This window comes from Macrosteles quadrilineatus, unplaced genomic scaffold (assembly GCF_028750875.1).
Source record: "Macrosteles quadrilineatus isolate MER2022 unplaced genomic scaffold, UCM_ALF_1.0 Scaffold_8__2_contigs__length_117827958, whole genome shotgun sequence".
Lineage (NCBI taxonomy): Eukaryota > Metazoa > Arthropoda > Insecta > Hemiptera > Cicadellidae > Macrosteles > Macrosteles quadrilineatus.
In genome coordinates, this window is record NW_026542601.1 from 66311659 (window position 1) to 66334642 (window position 22984).

The window sequence follows — 22984 nt, forward strand, 5'->3', positions numbered from 1 at the left end:
CTAAAAGTGATTTTCCGGCACTTACACCAATTATTCTAAAAATTGGGTATATTATTCTCTAATTATACCATTAACTAGTTATATAACTAGCTACTATATACAAGTTATATGTAGTTAATTAGAGATACTTCGTACTTCCTAACTGTACGTTTTATTTAGTAGTTTTATTTGTATCTTGCTAGACTAATTCTAATACAGCATGTTTAGTTCCAATCTTGGACATATTAATATTTTTTTATCTTTTAGGACGCCAAAAGTTGTTTTCACTGTAACAGTGGTTATTTCTGTTATCTAATCCCAAGTACATTTCTGATTTGAGGATGCAAATAACACATTCAGGCGTGGGTGGCAGATTTAGGGTCTTGTTATTTGAGATCTGCTTCTTATCATATACGCACTCTCACAATACGAGAATTGGGAAATTGTCTTCTTAAAGTATAGCAACAACTTAGGATTAATTTTAAAAGTTAGTAAATGCAGACCTTGTTAAAAAAGAAATATTATTTCAAATGAATAAATATAATCTACCTTTATATGAATTCCTCAATGTAGTAAGTATGTAGTAAGTAGTAAGTTAGATGTTGGAACAAAACATATGGTTAAGCGTAAATATTAAGAATCCAAATTAACTATAACGATTCCGATGTCAACTGATTCCAAGAAGCATTCCCAATACTGTATATGAAAAACATCCAAAATTCCCCGGTACACGTTTGAGGGCAGTTAGCCTCGAGAAAATGTTTATCTAAGTATCAAAATAGTACAGTTTTAAAACAATTGATTTTGTAAAAATTTAAATTGTATCGTTGAATTTCATGGCCAAAACCATCATGTTATTATAAATTAATAAATTAATGAAAATCCTTCTTTATTGAGGTGATCTTATGACCTCATGGTAATTTCTGGCAGTTGGCCTCTATTATGATGTTATCTGTTCATGTTGACTGCTCATTTATAAGTATATACAATTTTTTGTTTGAAGTTCATTGTTGGTGATGGTGAGTTAATGTTGTTCAAAGGTTTATTGCGGACATTTTCCATCACGAATGTAAAAAACAATACACAACGTTTCGGGATCTGGAATCTGATCCCGTCTTCAGGTGAAAAAAAACTCATTGGTCTCATTGGTGGAGTCATTGCGTACGGTGCTATTAGTGTTCAATTGTGTGAGGTTTTTACGTTAAACCTGTTATAGATTATAGTGTTTTGTGATTTGTTATTAATTGCATGTTGTATCATGACTTGACTGCTATACAGTGCATATTTTTTGACTACTACCCTCGGTAGTGTATTCCAACTTAGGTTGGGCGTTTGTGTATTGTTAGTTGTAATGTGTTAGTTAAGTTTTTTTTCACCTGAAGACGGGATCAGATTCCAGATCCCGAAACGTTGTGTATTGTTTTTTACATTCGTGATGGAAAATGTCCGCAATAAACCTTTGAACAATATATACAATTATAAAAATGTACAAAATAAAGTCTATGACTACGATAGTTATATATATTCAAGTAGATTTTGTATGGAGTTACACCCTGTTATACTGTGTAATTTAATACATCTGTTTTAATACCCTTCTTTAGCCTTTTGATTAAAATATACATAACTTTTGATTCCTTAAAATTATTTAAAGCTTAGTCCTGTTTCCTTTACAAATTACTCCTACACAAATGAACTAAAATATGATTAATTATTTTGATTACATAATTTGTATTATTAGTTCTTTGATTTATATTTTACTATAAAGGACTATGTAACATAATTTGATAAAAGATATACCTAACTTAAGGATAGTAAACCGTTCTAAGAAATTGAATAATTGCACTGAAGAACTCAGCAATGAAACTGAGAAATGCTTGTCACATTTCTCTGAACAAAATGAGCTTTATGAGAAACCGGAACATCTCCGCGAGCCTTGTTTAAGTGTTTTATAGTTAAACATTTAAAACGTGATTACATACTGTACTTTAAACATAAGTTATTTTATGCCATTTTCAATGTAAATGCTCATTTTATTTGAGATAATCTTTCCAAACGTCGTAATTCAATGAACGTGAAAATATTTTTAAATGTTTGTCCTAACATGAGACATTCACATTTCATTCTCAAGCTAAATGCTGATTTAGTTAAACTTAACTAATCAAATGAGAGACTTGTATTTTTAAAACTCTATGGGTTGTACGAAATAGAGTGCTTCATAATTTAGATTTTTTTTTGCATGAGCATATTATCAGGAAGAGGAAAACATATATTTTCAAAAGTAGATTATGCAGAGTAAAATACAGAAATGATTTACTGAGTACAAAACACTGTTATCTTCACTTCTAGTCGTCAGAGCAAAGATTTATTCCCTTAGGTAACTTAAAAATAGTTATTTACAAAATCTATGTACATGTAAATGGAATCTGTTGATAACAATTTGTACACAATACTTGAATTTCTAAAATTAAACCCCAAACATGCTCAAAATCTGTAAACATACTGTAGCTTAGTATTTCGATTTTAGAGCCTAGGTTTTGACCCTGTGGATAAAGATCGGTTTAGGTTTTACACCTATTTATTTAATGTTCAATTTATTTAGTTAAGTTTTTTAGTTGTAGGATTTGAGATTTGCACATCTTTCAAACTCCTAATTAACGTTTACGATACCAGAAACAATTGTTTAAATGACCACTCCAAATTCTTAAATAGAATAAATTCAAAGTAAGTTTTATGTATAGATTTCAACTCATCATATACATTTCTTTCTAAGACAACACTAATTACAAACAAATGCATAATCATGTAAGTAATAAACACAGTAGCACAGTACACAGTTCTTCTTTATAAAGCATAAATTCCGCTCACTATTGAGCATAGGTATACAATATCTACTAAACATAGATATTTATTTGTTAAATACTCCTGAAAACAAAACATACCTTTTTCAATGTAAAATTGCAAAAATATTTTCACGTTTGTTCTTTGATTGAAAGCCTTATTTTCTTGAACACAACACATCTAATTTCTCAGTTTACCTACATTTGATAACCAATAAAACCCAAAGTGCTCTGAAAAAAACAATATTGCCAACAAAACAATTAACACCAGTCAAGCAGTCCGATTGCAGCTCGTATCGACCAATATTTGGCAGTTTGCCGCAAACAATTATGGTGTAGTCTGCGAAAACAAGCGACGAGTTAACTAGCTAACTAGATTACGACCTTCTCTCTGATTTAATAACTGCTCTTTAAAAGAGATTTTCACTTTTAAATGTTCTAGTAGATTTTTTTTAATGGTCTATACGCAAATTCACACAGCAACACTTAAGTTTTATAAAGGATAAAACTAAAAAATTGTGAAAAATTATTGTCATTTTACTGTGACTTCTGTCTAAAAATATTTTCTTGTATCAAAAAGAGTAAAGTTTCTTCTGATTGCATAGTTATTCCACTCGAAAACTCCTTTCGTTAAACTTCTCATCACTGTTTAAAGAGGAATGTTACATAACAAATTACAAATAGGTTTTATTGATTAAAGACACATTTGAGAACAAACCTTACTCTATATTTGGTTTGATAGAAGAAAACTATCTGTATGAACACGAATTGATTGTTTCGGTAATATTTCAGATACGCACCATTAGTTGTTTCACTTAATTACACTAAAGAAACAATAGTATAAAAACTTAGAGCATACGGAGTTTTACATGAAATTTTGTTTCTAATTACTGTTATATATGAATTTTAACTTTTAAATTCAAAAGGGACCTGCATAGAACTTAATAAAAAAAATTATTCAATTTATTAAAACATTAACAAATAATTGGTCAAAAAATAAGATAAATGTAATTGCTCTTTTTCATATTTTGTTTAAGTATTCAAAAACATGTGATATATGAACTAATTTACTGATTTAAAAAGTAGGTTTCAATCTCACAAACGATATATACGACCCACATAATAGTAAAAATTTTTAGCTGTAAACCTATAGCACCGAACCAAAGTACTCATTAAACTTAATGGTTTTAAAATACGGAATTCATTTGATATTTTTAAGGAAATATTTAAATAAAAATTGAATCAGGCAAATGGAATTTGCAAGTTTGCTGCAATTTACAAAATAAAATAATTTCTACTCGCTATTTAATGTGTGATATTAAAAATCAAAAGTTAAAAAATGTGAACTAATTTATACTCTTAGATTAACGATAAGTTTTGATAGAAGTACAGGACAAATAAATCATAAATAATTGGATGAACGTGCATTTTTTTCGGGAACATGGCCGTCAATTGTGTTTCTTTAAAAAAAACCCTAAAGCATAAAATGAAGTTTCAACTTTTTAGCTTCCTAAAACGGACCTGTCTATAACTTAGTTTTAAAAGAACAGTCAATAAAGTTGAAACGATTTCTCTGTACCATATTCGGTTTGAATATTCAATAAAGATATGTAATATATGCAATAGACTTATTTGGAAATGTTGAAAGTAGGTTTTACCCTCATCAAAATAAATCTACCAAATAATAGTCAAGTATTTTTGTTCAGCCGAACCTTACGCCTCATAATATGAGAGACGAAGACGCGGAAAAATTGCTTTATTTATTCCAGACATGCAAAAAACTGTTTATAAGAAAACAGACGTAGTTGCTTGTCGGTAGTTATTGTAAATGATGAAAGGAAATTGACAAACCACATGCGACCTTACCTACTTCCCAGCGAATGTTGGGGACTTCATTACCCATACATTAAGGAAAACTGTTGTTTCACAGTATATTTTATGTCTTACAAGTATAAAATTTATAAATGACATGTTTCATGCTGTGAGCCTCCGAATCACTTGAAGTAAAATGGAATAGCTGTTTACATCAGCGGTTATACAGGGTGTCCCGGAACTCTCTACCAATATTTTAGGGCATTGCTCCTGGTTAAGAAACATACCTAAATATCTTATTTAAATTGTCCGGAAGTCCTTAGTTACTCACACAGCCGCCATTTTGTTTTTTTCAGTTATTAATTTTTTTCTAAAGAATGGTTAAACATACGAAATTTAAACTTTGCATAAACATTTATGACAACTAGACAAAGCTACCAAAAAATTATGACAATTTCTCCAATTCTTAAAACAAAATGGCGGCCATTTAAAATTTTGTTTCTTAAATAACTCGAAAACCGTAGATTTTACAAAAATTTTAAATGGCCGCCATTTTGTTTTATGAATTGGAAAAATCGTCATAATTTTTTGGTAGCTTTGTCTAGTTGTCATAAATGTTTGTGCAAAGTTTCAATTTCGTAAGTTTGACCATTCTTCAGAAACAAATTAACAACTGAAAAAAACAAAATGGCGGCTGTGTGAGTAACTAAGGACTTCCGGACAATTTAAATATGATATTTAGGTATGTTTCTTACCCAGAAGCAATGCCCTAAAATATTGGTAGAGAGTTCCGGGACACCCTGTAGTAAGAAACTTTACAACGCAGCTGATACTATGTTAACCTCAAATTTGGATAAACATTCTCTGATGAGAAATACTAACAATTGAATCAATTTATAGTAGTTGGAAATGGTGTAGGAAATTGTTACTTTATAATAAGTAAGTTTTAAAATAATTTAAGAGAGATCCATAACAATGGATGTGATAAAGTTGACTTATTATTAGATTTATATGAATAATAATTAGGAATACTAAAAATCCTTTTTACTAGAAAATTATTTAAAAAAAATTAAACATTATACTAGGACTCATGAAAAACATGAACTACGAAATAACAACCTAATGTAAAAAATTTACTAAGTTTTTTTCTTTGTTATGGTATCAATGATTTACGGACAATTTTTACTTATCCCCTTTTTAATTTTTATGTTAACTTTAAAACTGCTATTTTCATACATACACAACATTCTTCATAGAATAAACAGATAATCAAAAACCAGTTAATAAAAAGTTAACCAAATCACTGTTGCATTGACTATGCTTTGAACTATATTTTTTACACTTTTACGAATTTAACTACACAGTTACAGTCTAGTTAGTTACAACTTTCTTGGATTCGGGTCGATCACCCTCTAGTAGGAAACAATAGGCTTCGTTGGACTCCCGCCATTTCACTCAATAGCCTCACTGATCGTAAACCTTCTGGCCGCTGGCTGCGAAAAGCGAGGGAAAAATGCAAGACTGATAGATAGTTTAAAAACTCAGAATATTTTGAAAGAGATTCTTATGTTTTGGTTGACCATTGCATTAGTTAACCAACTCATTTCACTTTACTTTAAGACATCAATGTACTGAGTGTAGGTATTTTAAGTTGAATAATTATGTACTTATAAAATACCAGCCGATTCATTAGACATTGCCAGTTTCGCCAATCTATCATCAATCAAGGCCAGCTGGACACAGTAAAAAAAGCCACAAATATTTTTTGCGAAACTTTTTAGAATATTCCCAAGCTCGAACCACCTACCATCATTCGTAGCTAGACAATCAGCTTTAGAGTATATAGGGCACTAGAGGTATATTCATTGGATAAGAAAATTGTATTTATCTCAAGTAAAACTATATTCTGAAAATTGCTTTTTTAAGTTAGGTTTTAGAGGTTTAGTCACATCAGTCAATTGGGTATATATTGGGTGACATAATATACATTTGAAATCCAATTATCGCCTTTGAAAGTCATATGATTAAACACTTAGTTAAAATTTGTTTGTAATACAAAATAATGCAATTTTAACCGGAATTATAGCTTGTAGCTTGTAAGAGTATGCCTTATCCCAAATTTGATTTTGAAATTGTGGCCACTTAAGCAATCCAAATATTAAACCAATGTTTTAAACTATTATTAAAAATACTTATACAAAATGGCAAATTTTAGGGGTTTAAAATAAAAATCGTCAATAGCCATCAAAACAGATAACAATATCCTTAGCATTAATAAAATATTTACATATGAACGAGAAACTGATCTGAATTATATTCATGATCGGATTCCAACCGTCTAAATTAAATGACCCAACCCTTCCACAAGAGGACCACGTGTTCGCCGCGGCGCAGAAGACAATATTTACAACCCTATAAATAGCAGATAATGAACATAATGAAGATGGATCAACCCAACAAGAGCAGTACTTTATATGAAAGATGATGTCGCATGTTTAGCAAGGCAGAAATCCGCGAATGGATGTCAAATGGAACAACAAAACAAAAACATTGAACAATAGTTTGGTTTGATGGAGTAAACAATTAAAATTCCAAGATCTAAATTTGCACAAAATGAGCTATATTATTAGAATAGTAAGCTTATGGCTATGTTAACTATTTTGTTCAGAAATACTGTTTTCATACAATGGTCATTTTTATTTTCATAATTAAAGGGAAAAGGTAGATTTGTATTTAATAACATTTTGATAAGTGTTATAAAACTATAACCTATATAAAAGCATATATCATTATTTTCCAGATAAAAGATATATGCATTAAATAAAAAAGAAACATACAGTGCTTAAAAATATTAAACAGCACCTCTCAAGACAAAGAACATTGAATCACTTAAGGTATATATACTGATTAATTATTAAGACATTGGCATATTTATAACGACAACTATTTTCTGTAGGCGTTCTTTTGGCTTTGTACCATTATTTTCATAACTTCATCAATATGTCCATTCGCTTTGCATTGAGTTACAACAATATTATATTGTAAAAAAACCTACTATATAACGTTTTCAAGATACGTGAAATGTTAAGATCGATTTTGCGATTGGGTTATTTATCACTCAAACTTTATGAAAAACGTCAAGAGAGACTTGTATAAGAACCTTGAAAATAGGGCTACCATATAAAATTAGTATCAAAGAAGAAATGAAAGAAAATAAAGAAGAAACATATTAAACTTGTAACGTAGAGAAAATAATTCAACAAAGACTGTTGCATGTACGTTAAAAGAGATTAAAACCAAAAATTGTAAATTACGCAATTACAACTACAATTTGCAAGCCAGTGTGTTTTATGTGTGCAAATTAAAAGTGTAACATGCAGCATTGGTTACAGTTATGCTAAGTAAACCAGCAACTAACAGTAGTGGGGGACCATCTGGCTCGACATGGCCGCATGGTTATAACAGTTTGTATAGATGATGGAATACAATCGAAACTAATATGAATACATAGTAGAAATAATTGAATTAATTGCCTTAGATAACATTTTGGTCTGAATAAAAATAAGTTTGCTAACAATATAAATTTTATTTTCACAGTGAGATTAGCCTCTTCTATTAATGAATAGCAAAAAAACGTTAATTATTTATAATTTGGATTTAAAAAATGTCAATTATTTCTAATTCGGATGAATCAACTTACGTTAGTTAAAACTGGGGTTTTAAACTTATATTTTAGACCCAACTACTTCTATAGACAACATGTTTTTAAGTGTCGAACGATGTACAGTAGAACCTGGATAACAAGACCCTCGATAACAAGTCACTCTTGATAACAAGGGTCATTTTCAAATCACCTTGAAATTATTTTACCCCTAATCACATGTTATTGCAAACCTCGATAAGAAGTCAGCCTTTATAACAAATCAGATTTTATAATCCCTATGAGAGTCTTGTTATCGAGGTTCTACTGTACTTGGGAAATGTTTTGCCCTACACTATATATACTTAAATGTATAGTAATAACTGGTAACTCGTATAAAAGCAGGTTTAACGCTCATAGCATTACCCAATTTAACACAATTTAAAAATTTGACACCCATAATGCTCTTCAATTCAGAAATCCAAGCAAATTAAGGCAAGCAACAAAACAATAACGATGATACAAGCCATTCACCCTGCCTTTGTCCAATATCTCGTGTTTTGCGAGGGCGGAGCTGATAAGAAACAGAGCTTAAATAACAAGGTCTTAAATCTGCCACTTGCATCTGACTCTATCATTACTTCGCAACTGTAGCAATGTAGCTAACCGGGCTGTACTCGGTGTCCATGAATTGACTTAATTCCTATTTATATATAAATAAAACGTTAAAAACACTTGGTTTATATAGTTTTAATCCTATTTAATACATTTTCTGAGTTGATGCAGGCTCCCAATCCTTCTTCACTGAGGTGTCCACTAATCGAGGCAAGTTTTTTCCTAAGTTAGCATAGATAAAGCCACAATATGTTTGATTATTTTATGATAGTATTGATTAAAACGAAAAATAGTATAAATAAGGAAAAACATTGTCTCATCTTAATATGTGAAACAACAATACTCAACTTTATATTATTCAAACAAATCCTTGGTTTTGTAATAACTTGAATTACATAGTTTGGATTTTTTTAATTTGCTACAGTAGTTTTAACAAATATAAAGCTTATTAAAAATATGATGTCCCTTATTGTCATTGTATACATAAGTGGGGTTGATATGGGGATTGTACACAACACAAAATAAGTAATTAGCTGGTATTATTCCGATTTTTTTAGTTGATGATTTGTATTTTACCACTACTGTATTTTACTATACAGTTTGGAACTAGAAATACGTTTAGGAAGTTTAGGTACTATACCAGTCCCACTTATATAAAGTTTTTCGGGGTCCTGGTCAAAAACCGATAGGAACCTCTTTTGCGAAGGAGTGAGGGGCGTGACGTCACTCTCTTCTCTTGAGGGATCACCGTTAGCGCAACGTTACGAAAATCAGCTATTGGTGTTCATTGTGTAGTGGATAGAGTACTTGGCTTATATCTAAGAGGTTACCAGATCGAATCTTACTGATAACTCTAACCTTTTGTCAAAGATTTTGCTTAGAACGCAAATACCTCTTAACTGTAAGTCTTTAGTTAAAATTTTAAGGCTTTTATAATTTTATGTTATCAACAGAACAATTTTTTCGATGATAAACCTTCATTCGTTTTTTGTCTTATATCTTTTTTATATTATCAGAAAGTTTGGTTAGTAAGGTTAGGTTATGACAATTTCATTTTATAATTAAACATTTTAAAACTAGTTTTGTATTTTTTCTTAAATCGACGTGAGGGGCTCTCCCACAATCCCCCATTCCTTCGCAGAATAGGTTCTCATCGGTTTTTGACTAGCCCCCTGAGACGCTAGTAGTAATAATGTATAGTAAGTACTACGACGGTATCATAAAATGTGCGCTAAATGTCTACAAATACATTTAAATTACAGTTTAGGGAAATTACATTTCGTACGTAATATAGTAGACTAAGTTCTCTAAAGTGGTGAAATTTCTCCTTGTCTGATAGGCCTGTAATTTAGTTTTAGTTTAGTTTTAGATTAGGTGGAGCTACAGCATAAGGAGGGTTCGGAACCACCCGGACACGGAATTAACACATGGTTACCCATTGGTGATTAATTGTATTTGAACTCGGATCCGAAATATAGTAATGACACATTATACCAACTTGACCAGCCGAACTCCTGTTTCAGAATAGTATTCCAAAATAGTATATTAACTTAGAAGTGACAATTCCAATCTCATTTATGCAATTGTTTTTTTTTTCTTTTTTTTTTTTTTTTCTGGTTGATTTAATAAAAAAGGTCATGTTAAGTGATTTGAACTGCAAACCTCGTTATAATAATAAGTTGAGCAGATACCTCAATCACACACAACAACTGCAACACTGGCACTATAAACCGCGTGTGTGAGTGTGAGTGATATAGAGATGTAAAGACTTTAACGAGATGTTAAATGTGCGAAGCCAGTCTTGGCTGGGCTCCACGCGGACAACTACACGCTCAACATTCCTCCTACTAGCGATGCTACACTCAACAATGCTCGGGTAAAAATAGCATAATGTTGGAAATGGTGGAAATACCTGGTTATGGTGTTTAAATTGCGAGCAACTTAATACTTTAATACTTTTCAATTAAATGGCGACCATTCAAAGTAGGTATTTTAAGCCAAGTATGAATGGAGATGAGTAACGCGATCTTGTAGTCTTGTTAGTGACTAAGGCCGACTTATTCCTTAGACGCAGCTGTTAATTAATAGTCCATACAATGGAACTAAGGGACCTACAGTTTATAGTAAATTCGAACCACATTTTCGCCATGGTATATACGAGTTAGTATAATTTTCAGGATAGTAGGTACTGCAGATAGTCGTAGTAATCACTCGTACGGACGTTAATCCACACCAAGGAGTATCGCATCCACAGTGCATGCCTATAAATATCCACAATTCGTAGCCTCAGTAGCTGGATTACAGGACGTCGCCACCCGTCCCAGTTATTATCATCGAAGTATATTTTCGATCGTTATTTATATTACTAGATTTGATGACGAATTGGTTCCATTAGGTTGCACAAGAACATATTTCTACTGTATTATTTTTCTGATTTTGATATTAAACGTGAAAAAGTACAATTACAATTATATGCTAGGGGCTCTGAATTAGGCATAATATTAATTTATTTATTTAAAATTCATATATTTACCAGTGGCAGAATATTTGAACGCTAATGAGTAGGGTTAGCTCGTAAACCATACAAGACAATTTACTCAGAGGGAGAGCTTCTATTTATTATTTTATTTTTTTTAGAGGGAGACTAGAGAGATTCTAGAGCAAGAATAAAGAGCTTTTATAAACACAGTAGATATTTTAATTAGATACTAAATCTTTATAAGTTGAGGAAAAAGATTTAAAAAAAAGTTTTGTTGTATTAAATCACCCCCAATGCTGTTACACTTGACATTTGCTCGATTTAACTAATTCATTGATAAAAGATTAAGCTACATGAGTTACAACACAGAATGGAATATTTAAAAGAAACTTTTAAAATGTAATTGGTAAATATTATAATTATTTTAAATTATTAGTATTTAAGTAATTATAAAATACAAAATATCATGTTTTTCAGACGATAACAGTCAAAACTATTTGGTTGCTTTGCTCTAATTAACTCGGGTTTCTTAAACTGCACACTACATCATGTAAAACTGGCGTTTCTACTTAGGCCATTAGCTACAAAACTCCAAACCAGAGAAACTGTTGATTTACGTTAAAATCTGTGTAGGTTGGCACTACTGAATCTCATTAATGTTTGGTAAAATATTTTTCACCACACTATGTTTTTATCCGTTTTACAAACGTTAATTGGAGGCTGAAATATACGTATTGCTGTCCATGCCAGCTGCCATCGCCATTTGGGGACCGAGCAGGTTTTTACAACCCTAGGGCCACAATACACAAGCAGTATCCATATTATGCATTGCAATGGACGCTGCTTAGCAACTGTTTATTATTTTTGCTGTTTCCTCTAAATATTTCTTCGCATAACCCTGAAGTTGTATTTGTATTCATTTATTGTATTTTTTTGCAATTTTGTATCGTGTGGTGAAAAATAGCGTTCGTATCACGGGCTGAAAGGGTTTTGCAGCTCTCGATTGTTTCAAAAAATGATCTCGAGCCAGCAAAACCTCATTTTCGGCCCTAGGTACGGAATATGCTATTAATGAACTCATTAGGATTAAATACTGAACGTAATATACGCCACGTCAGTAGATAAAGGAAGACTATGTTTTAAATACTGTAGTTTGTAGACGTGTTTAATCCATGTAAAAACGTCTTTAAGTTAGATGTTTTAACACGCTTTGAAATTTGCTGCGATACGCTTTTAATTATCAATTAATCAATTAGTTAATCAAACATCATTCTTAAATTATTACGAGCTGTTGGCCCGTCCTATGTACGGGAATCGAGTAATCCATTAAACCTGTATATAGTGTGTTTATTACTAATTCAAGCATAGTTTAAGCAGCTCAAAATGTATAGTAAAGAAAAAGCTGCCAAGATAAATTAAACTATGTTTTCATTGTTATTTTCCCAACCTTTCCTTAAAAAGTCAAGTAGTAAAATAATTTTCATAAGCTTTCTTTTGAAGATTCGCGAGCTTCGATTCGTATACAGCAATGGTTATAGAATCTTACTTATTTCCTATAATCAATGATAAAATCACAGAGTAAATAAACTAACCTCATAGTTCTATAGAACATTTTTTTATTCAACCAGCTGTTAGTTATAACAAATTTTATTGCACTAAAACAAACTAAATGTTTTAAAGACTGCTCAAAAAAATTAATTATAACATCTAGTATTTTACTATGTATATTTAAATAAACTCTCATCCTCTTACCGATTAAATGAACGTATCAATGGTTATAGCATTACACATATTATAAATAAGTCAATTCTACGTATATTATTTAATTTTCATCCAAATGCTGAATTTGTGTCGAAAACGCTGAATTTTTACAGCTGTTGAAAATGATATTATACCAAAAGCTAGAGTAGGATGTTAGCGTCGACTGCTAGACCTTTTTAAAATTTTAAACTAAATTTCTAAAAAACTGAAACCCTAAACTAAAATTATGGCTTCGACATTCCCTAGTTCTCAAAATTACCTTTCTTTCAACACAAAAATCATGAAAATCCGTCAAGTGGTTGATTCAGAATCGTGAAATAAAAAAACGCTGTCACGTTGTAATATATAAGATAACTTGTTAAATGAACGTTACGTCATATAACATAGGTAAAAGGTTTACTTGGCAGATTACGTTGTTGAACAAGCTAGATGAGTTTAGGTGTTAATATTCAAATATCGCAACATTGGTGAACGTGTGAGTTGATAAAATGTTCCTAATGATGTGCAACGTGAACTAAATGGCCGCCATCACTGTTAGCATACATTAGACATCACTCTGTCGATGTAGAACATCCTACATTACCTCATGCAGTCTACTAGTAAACGTAAATTTATTAATTTACACCCCCCCCCCTTATATTAGCGTGCTATTAAATATTTTTTTTATAAACTGCAGTATTTTCCTTTATAATAAACCCCAGATATGAAAACACCACACAACAATTAGTGTGGTGGTTGTTCAATTGTATGTTTTAGTTTTGGAATACTGTAGTGTTTTTTTTGTTTTCCCTCGGAAGTAGGTTAGCAAATTTACCATATAGGGAATAAGCTGTTTTGTATTTCACTGTAGTTCTGTAATGAGATTTACCGAACGGCTTTGTAAATATTCAACTACTGTATCATAGCCTATAATAATATTTATCGTAGTAAATATTTTTTTATCTAAACGTATGCCTACGGCAAAATCCGGAATTAAGGTTCAATAATGTCAAGAAAATCTGCAAAAACTGGTCCTCCCTAATAAAAAAATAATAAACACAATAAAATTTGGCAAATACAAAAATGTAGGATTCGTGTTCATGTTTTGAAAAAATAATGAGATATCAAACCTAGACAGTAGATTTATGTAGGCCTCTACCACTTTCCTCTCAACTCACAAAGATAGTTTGCATGACACGATATAGAAAACTACCGACAACAACCCTTGAAACTGCATGCAGCTTACTTACTGTATGTGCAGTAAATACTAGCATAGCAGCTGCAAGCTCAGTCAGACCGCTTATTTTATGTCGTAAATCGGTGCCTTGGACAATGTTTAATTAATATATTCTGCACGGTCAGAAGTACTGTGGTAGGCAATGTTTAGTGGAAAATGTTGTGGACTAGAAAACATGGGACATTAAAAAAATTGGAAAAATTTCTCGACTTTGATATAGACATTAATTTGGATCAGAGTTGAATTTCGGGGAATCTCAGTACAAATATACTTAGGGGAGCGAGCTGGTTAAGTAGTAGAGCGCGGGACTTCGGTCCCCGAAGCCCCTGGTACAAATCCCTCCAATTACTAATGGATTTTATCCAAGTGATAATGCAGCGACCCCTTTCTAGAACTAGTGTGAAGTAATGTGGAAAGAGATTTGGGGCTAGATCCTAAAGGAATAAAAAAATATTACATGAACTATCTTTTTGTTAAATCAAATCTTTAAAATCAGTTTACAGCTCTTTACGATTATGGTAAAGAATATATCGGATTGAAATGGTAATTTTGAGTTTAGAGACGAGCTACTCCAACATCCAGTTTGTAATAAACATCGATGGATTAGTTAGATGGAGCCTGTTTTGTTAGTTTATATTGCACTTGCTATTCATTTATTTATACATTCTAACGTCAGAGCCATTTATTTAAACATCAACATTTTAGGGAATCTGAGCCTAAGCATTGCGATAATTTTATGTTCAAGGGACCTAAAGATAACTTTCGATCAATTTACCGACCGTAATTTAAAAAATCAGTATTCTATTGTCTTTTGTTAAACATAATGTTAATTCACGCCTTCTAAACCATAAACAAATTTCTAAACACTGACTAAACAAAAATTATAAACTAAACGAGCTCAGTTGTTTACGCTCTCGAGGAAAATAATGGAAAAGGTAATGAATCAAACGCGGTTCGTAATCTGTTTGTTATTTAACGAGTTTTGTCGCTTGTTTTCGCCTGTACCATAATTGTTTGCGGCAAAGTGCCAAACATCGTCCTCCATGTTAACAAGTCTCTAGATAGTCAATGTTTTATTTGTAGGGTAGTTGTTGCTCGAATTCGAGTGTGGTTAGGTAGATAGTTGATGTAATTTTCCCAACATTAAATTGTTTCAGAGACTCTCGTATACAATACACAAAAGTAAATTCTCATGTTGATGATACTAAAAAATTTACTATTATTCAGCAGATTTTATTTATTTGAATTATTATTTACTAAAGATCATTGATGATGAACAAGCAGGTGAATTAACTTTATATATACTTATACCAGGCGTTCGGTCACAATACAAACTTGAAACTTTACAGTTATAGTAAATACATGTGTAGAAATACCCTCAAGTCTCATGTAATTCTGATTAATCAGGATATAAAGGCGGATCAACATAATAACAACAAAATAAGCACAATAAATTAAAATGCGTAAATGAAAAAACATAACGATTTATGGACACCAGTTTGATTAAAAAGTTTAGTTTTACTCATTATTAACCACCAGCCTATCTTTTTAACTGTTAAAACTGTATTTAAAGTGATACTGTGAAAGTTTCTACAATTAATTTTAAATGTTTTTGCGATTAAAATTACTATAACAAATTTGCACCATTATTTTGATCTTATGCCATTTTATTCCAATTGGTTGGTTTCAAGCTGAACTGGGGGTGTTCAATCTGATGAAGAAGTATACTATTGTCGAAACCTACAGTTAAAAACATAAGATAACGGAACAGTTTATGTTTTTAATTGCCACAATAAAGTCATTGTTACACTATAGGCTACAAGCACGAACCCTAAGACTTATTGTTGACCGTTTAGTGAGGTGTTGGTGTTGATATGAATGGGACAACGTTATCGCCAACAGATAACAAGAATGCTATAGGGGTAACTCTGGAGACCAGCGACTCACCCTGACTCCCCACGTCGAGAGGGTCTGCGACCTCGCCAGGAAAGGTCTTGGCGCCATCCGCCCGCTGCTCAAGTCACGGAAGTTGTCGACGGCTGCAAGAGTCCGACTCTACACGGCCCTGCTTCGGCCTGTCCTCACGTACGCAGCCCCTGCATGGTACCACCTCACCTGCAGAACCGCTAGACGGAGGCTGCTCGTCGTCCAGAGCAAGGCTCTTCGGCAGGCGACAGATTCACCCTGGTACGTGAGGAACTCCGTCATCAGGGACTCCACAGCAGTGACAACTCTCCGAGACTTCGTAGACGGCCTTCGAGCGAGACTTGAAGAGACGGCGGATGTTTCTCCGTGGGAACATATCAGGGACCTGGTCGCTGAGGATGTTCCGCAGCTCCGCCCCCAGATCAACGACTAACCCCCAGGAACGACGTTGACGTCTACAGGTAGCTGAGCTACCAGGGCTTGGACCCACAGCAGACCGGAAGTATATGCTCCCAGCGAGCAGGCACTTCCCCCAGACGTGGCGCTAGTCGCCACAATCATATGAACTTGGACTTGGACTTGGAATGAATTACAGACCAACACGCCATGCCTACTAATCGCAGTAGTTAAACACATTTTTAAATTGTACTTTATTTGTGTCATTGCATTTTTTGTACTCTACTAATTCATTTTAACTAAATTTTAGCACTCACGTTTAAGATTTTATTGTTTTGTAGTTTTTTGTACAATCTAATAATAAGTTTGGTATTATTTCAAGAAAGAGTGAAAATAGATTAACAAGTTCCCTAAGAATCTGCCGAAACTTATCGGGGATATGTTTCTTTGACTTCCAATAGTTTCCTAATGTATTATAGAATATTATTTATGTTTTGAACGTTATCATTAAACGTTAAGTGTGTTGGGAGATGTATTACATTGTATTCGCATGGATCTACTTACATTATAAACACCAGACTAAACATGTAAATAACAAGAAAATAATATTTATGATATTCTATAGTCAATATGAACATTTAATTGCATATTGCATATTAAATTGAATTGCCATTTCTAATTAAAATAGGTCACATGTTTGTTAGAGTATTTAACTTCAGTATTCAAAGTAAATTAAAAAAAAACCTTGATCTCAATGACCCTATTTAAAGCATGGATATATTTATTGTAGATTATGATACTAAAATAAAATCTATGCCTCACTTATAAGAAAACGACAGTAACACTACTATGTCAAGTTTGATTCATGACGAGATGGAAAATGCCAAAAATTATGCTAAAAGAAATAAATATTTCAAAGTCACAAGATGTTTTCATGTGTTTTGAAAGATTTTATCACCCCCGCTAGAGTTATGGTGGCTGGAAACGCGCCAAAAAATATCTGAGACGAAATTTAACAACGATGACACTCGAGATCGTTCCGAGACAAAGTATTTTTCTTTGAATTATCACATTTAGTTACAATTATGTTTGTTTTTATGCTCATTGTGAGTCGAGGTTATTTAGCAAGTTATTGCGAACATTTCCCATCGTGATGGGCTAAAAGGTGTTATTGCTGTACAGAACACTTAGACTTCTTGAAGACACTTTCACAACATGTTTTTTTTTTTTTTTTTTGCCTACCCACACCGCCGAGAATTTACTATTATTCATACTCACAGTTGGTCTGAGTTTTAAGTTTATCCTAACATTGACGGTCTCTGAATGTATTACGTATGATTTTTAAAATTATAATTTGGTATTAAGAACACAATTTTTGGTTCAAAATGGATTTTCTTATTTTGAATGGTACTTTGAGGAGTTTTTTTCCTTGATGATAGTTAATGACGTCCAACAAATCTACGATTTCAAAACACCAGATATTTATCTGGATTTCAAACTTTTGAACGTGACTCTAAAAAATTCTTTAGGGTGAAAAACTTTGATACTAAAAATGTTCACGCATTTTTGTCCACGCAATTAACCTTTGTAATTCCTTCCTCAAGGTCTGTACTACGAAATCAAGTCTTGGTTAGAAGTTTATTGTAGGTGATGCACAAATATGTTGAGGTTGAAATGTTGACTCACTAACAATATGTATAAGTGTAAGTAGAAATTTAAGTTTTAATCAGTTACTTACCTGTGAAAATCTTATCACTTTGCAGGCGATGTTGCCAGCGTTCCACGCCACCGTGCTGCGCCATACAATGTCCGTCAACACACTCAGCACTCCTACCAGCAGATCTGGCAACAGAACACGTGTTGTTTGTAAACTATTGTAACTATCCGGTATCCACTTTTTTGAATTATAGACCAAACCAAAAAACAGATACTATAGCATACAATTCTTTATAATAATCACGTTTAAAGTTCGGATAGCACCAACATACAATGTCGTACCTAGGAACATATCAATGCGCATATTTACGTACTTACGAACATATCCAGATAAATTATGGTTTGACCGCGTCACAGGCATATGACAAGAAGCCTAGTTTCAGAAAGCCATAAGTCATAAGCTAACTGTGGCGCAGTCGAACCCTGAAGACCAAGTTTTAGTGTTAGTGTTGGTGTCAGACCGTGGAAGCCTTAGTACCTAATTTTCTGTTAAATTTCTATGTACCAATTGAGATGTACATGTCTACATATTCACAAACATACCCCCCTTATACCCGGACAGTATTTCAACGTAACGTTGTGTGTACGATGTTATATTTATGGCCAAAATACCGAACTACATTAATCTTCCCACCCAAAAAACAATCATTCAACCAAACCACTCATCGAATAAGCATTATGTTGCTTTTTAGTCGACGTGATTGCAATAAGTATAATTTAAAATAGTGGTGTAGAGCAATTTTAACATAGATATAACAGCAAGTTTGAGATTAACATGAAAGTTAGACTTAAGCACTGTAAACAAGTTAAGCTCCACCGGACGCTGATTGGATCTTCGTTTCAAACAGGATGCGGCGTTAAGGATGAAGATAATCAAAAGGAAAGGTCAAAGTGTTTTGAGTCTCGAACAAAGAGCAACTATTTTTTGTCTGGATAGGTTCTCCTAGGTCAGAATTTACTGAAAAGAAAAAAATAACAATAATGATATATTCCCCAAAAGAATTGAATAGAACTCTCGACATTACAATTTGTTATATCCACAATTTTATACATTGTAACAAAGTCTGTAACAGTAAAAGTATAGTTTCGATTTAATTGTGCATTTAAAATTTATTGTCATATAAAAAGAAAACTAAATTTGAAAAAAAGAAAATTTGCATTTAAAAATGATCATATAAGAAGAAGGTTGAACAATTTTAAAGTGGGGAGTTTTAAAATAAAATGTATATTCTATTTGGCCACCTAGTCAATTATTATTGATTTATCACTATACTATTACAACAATGTTGAAACATAAAAAATATTATTCACCGCACTATGATATCTTTAGCTGTTTTACATACGTTAATTGGTGGCTGAAAGCTACGTTTTGCTGGCCATGCAAGCTGTCATTTGGGGACCGAGCATGTTTTTACATCCCTATAGGGCCGCCAAATCAACTTTCCGCTTACTTTCTTAAAACATGGATGCATATTAAATACACAATCAGTATCCACAGCATTGCAATAGAATTGATTCATTGTTTCCGCTGCCTTGCAACTATTTATTATTATTTTTGCTGATTCCTCAAATAATTTCTTCATATAACCTTAAAGTTGTAGTTGTGTTGACTATCAGTGTGCATTAGTATTGTGGTGAATAGTGGTAATAGGGTATAGTGTGGTGGAAAATAGCGTTCGTACCACGAACAGAAATAATGGCAGCTCCCGATCGTTTTAAGTTCGAGCCGGCAAAACCTCATTTTCGGCCCTAGGTGTGAAATATACTATTTAATACTATTATACATTTAATAATATTATTTCAAACCTTATGAACCTTTTTCATAACTTATATCATGTAAAAATAAGCAAAAACTATCAAATTATCAAAGCAATCAGTAACTCTACATCCGATAATCTGCATCTAATGAACAAAAATTTGACAAGTTTCGTCTGTACAAATCCGAATCTTGATCACTTTTACTTCTACCAAGTCTGATCACATTTCCAATACATGTATTTTGTACAGAGACTGCACCGACTTATACAAACTGTATTTTATCCGACAAATCGACAGTCTATACTCTAGACAGTGGAGTCACGGACGAATTGACTACAAATAGAACCGAGTCCGATCGAAATACATTTGAAATACAATACACCCGTGAGTTGAATGTATTTTGGCTGTATTCTTTGTATTTGCTATGTATTGATAACCTCAGACTCCACGGCTCCTGTTTCTTTACAAAGACTTTGGATGATTAATGGAGCGCAGGGTCATCTTGATGTTGGTTTTTGGCAGATAAGTTGACTTACAAGTTGGGTTTTCATATTTCTTGTTTTTGATGTCACCACTAATGCTGTAGGATTTGTGGTATGAAGCGTTATAAAATTGGAATTTAAGATATGGGTGCAAAGTACTAGATACAAGAAGTTTATATTTTAAAAAGTGTTTTAAGGAAATGTAAAACTATTACTGTAAACAGTATTTGTTTAACTCTTGATATGTAAATTTTATGGTGAAGAGTACAAGATTCTAGCTGAGTTACTTTGAAAAACATAGAATTATTTTGTGAAACTTAACATGGACCGTCTTGCTTTTACAATTATAATCATACCTTCAATTTAATTGAGTAACTACTTTACAGTATTTACCTTGTTTGCAAGGTAAAGCGTCGGAAAGTTACACATAAATAGTAGTTACTGATGGAAACAACTTGATAACAATTCAGGAATGTATAAAATAGAAAATTTACTGTCTATAGAATGTAGAATTCGGACAATGAAAAAATTCTACCTTTTTTAAACAATACCCCCGCCGCAGCAAACCTGCCGACTAAGCAAATTTCCATTTGTCTGAATTGTTTTTCAGTTAAATATATTTTAATAACATTAGGTTTAACGAGTACAAAGGTTTGCTGCTACAAGGAAACTAATAAAGTGTGTTTTTGTGTAAAATATTGATAGCTTAGTACAAAATATATAAATTTGCCAAGTTTTATCAACATATATCCATAAACAAGCAAACTACAACATTTGACAATCTTCTCCATAAGAATAACATGGGAATTTTAAATTTACAATTTTTTAAATATATAAATATACAATAGTTTTACAATATATATATATATACATATATAAAAATTTGAACGAATGGTGTTTTTGGCCTCTGGGGACATCAAAATGAAAAAGTAAATTAGTCCCGGGTCTAGGTCTTACCGTGCCACCTACGGTAATAGCTACTTCCCTATAGGGAAATTCGCTAAAATTACAGGAAACGTTTTGGAAGACTTGCCTGCCACTGCCAGTTGCATGATGAAGAAGTTCATCCTCGACTTCTTGCGGTTGCCACACTGCAACGCCACGATCACTGCTGAGTTTCCCAGAACTATCAGCGCGAACAACAACCATAGTATCACGAACTGCTCCGTCTGAAACATATAACAAGTTTGTTAAATACATAGGCGAAACATATTGTCACAATTCTATGTATTAATAGGCAAGCATGTTTCTTGAAAACCTTTTTTCCCAGCTCGTGTGCATCACAGGGGAAATCTACAGTTGGAAAAATGTTTCCTGTAGATGTGCAGAACCATAAATAATAAATTAAAACAGGCTAAAAAAAGCACACAAAAATTAATTTAAAATTTTAAAAATTAACAAAGGCCATGTGGGTTGCCATACTAGTAAGTAATATAAATCCAATCACATGTTTTATTTACAGCGTGGAAATAAAGAAATCTGTACATTACATATTTTTGGTCGAGTTTTCGACCACTTGACGACAGACATTTACTACATAAATACAAAAATGTCAATCATGCTTATAATTTTATAGAATTAATGTATGTATCTACTTTCAATATACTACTTTCTAATATAATCTTTGGAGTGTCAAATTACATTTTGGATTGCTGAAAGTTCTACATAATTTCCTCTTCTCTTCAAAGATTAGTTAACCGTTTATTTCATCAATAAGAAACTGAGGGTAATAACATTTACAGTCACTTTATTTGAACTTGAAAACTAAATTGTAAAAAACTTATACAAACATTTGAAAACATTGTTTTTTAAACATTGTTTTGGTAAAGTATTTTATTATTTATCTTTTTACAAAAACGCACTACAACAGCTTTACATTGGACAATATCTGGAACCTTTATAGCTTGCAAATTAAACAAAATTTTTTTAAGAATATTTTAAATTAAACAATTTATCATATGAACTGTGTAAGAAGTGATTCATATAGTTATAATAATAAGGTCACCATAAAAGACATTTATTTCAAAGAATAGTTATTTTACGTTTTTATTGTATTAAAACGTTTTTATTAGCTCGCTTTCTTGTCCGGTACAAATTTTGAAATCAATTTTATACTAACTTCCCGACGAGCTAGAGACTTGAAACTTGAAACATGGCTCACAAATGGAAGACAATGCAATATTATATAATTTAATTATCATATTTCCCTTGGGCTACGCCCCATGGGCTTGTTTTTATTAAATCGCTTTCTTGCAAATTGTTATACTTCCCGATGAGCTAGAGACTTAAAAATTTGAAACATAGCTCATAAATGGATGACAATGCAATATTATATAATTTAATTTTCATATTTCCCTTGGCCTACGC

The 22984-nt window shown here is 32.2% G+C and overlaps 1 protein-coding gene across 1 annotated transcript in view; it reads right to left on the bottom strand.

Annotated features, from left to right (window-relative positions):
• LOC129000081 (cardioacceleratory peptide receptor-like) overlaps positions 1-22984 on the bottom strand; it is a 131022-nt gene that overhangs the window by 26001 nt on the left and 82037 nt on the right. Inside the window, exons 2-3 of the mRNA XM_054426959.1 lie at positions 21651-21786; positions 18400-18503 (exon numbers count right to left, since the gene is read on the bottom strand). Of these exons, the coding sequence (XP_054282934.1) occupies positions 18400-18503; positions 21651-21786 (240 nt within the window). The remainder of the gene's footprint in view (positions 1-18399; positions 18504-21650; positions 21787-22984) is intronic.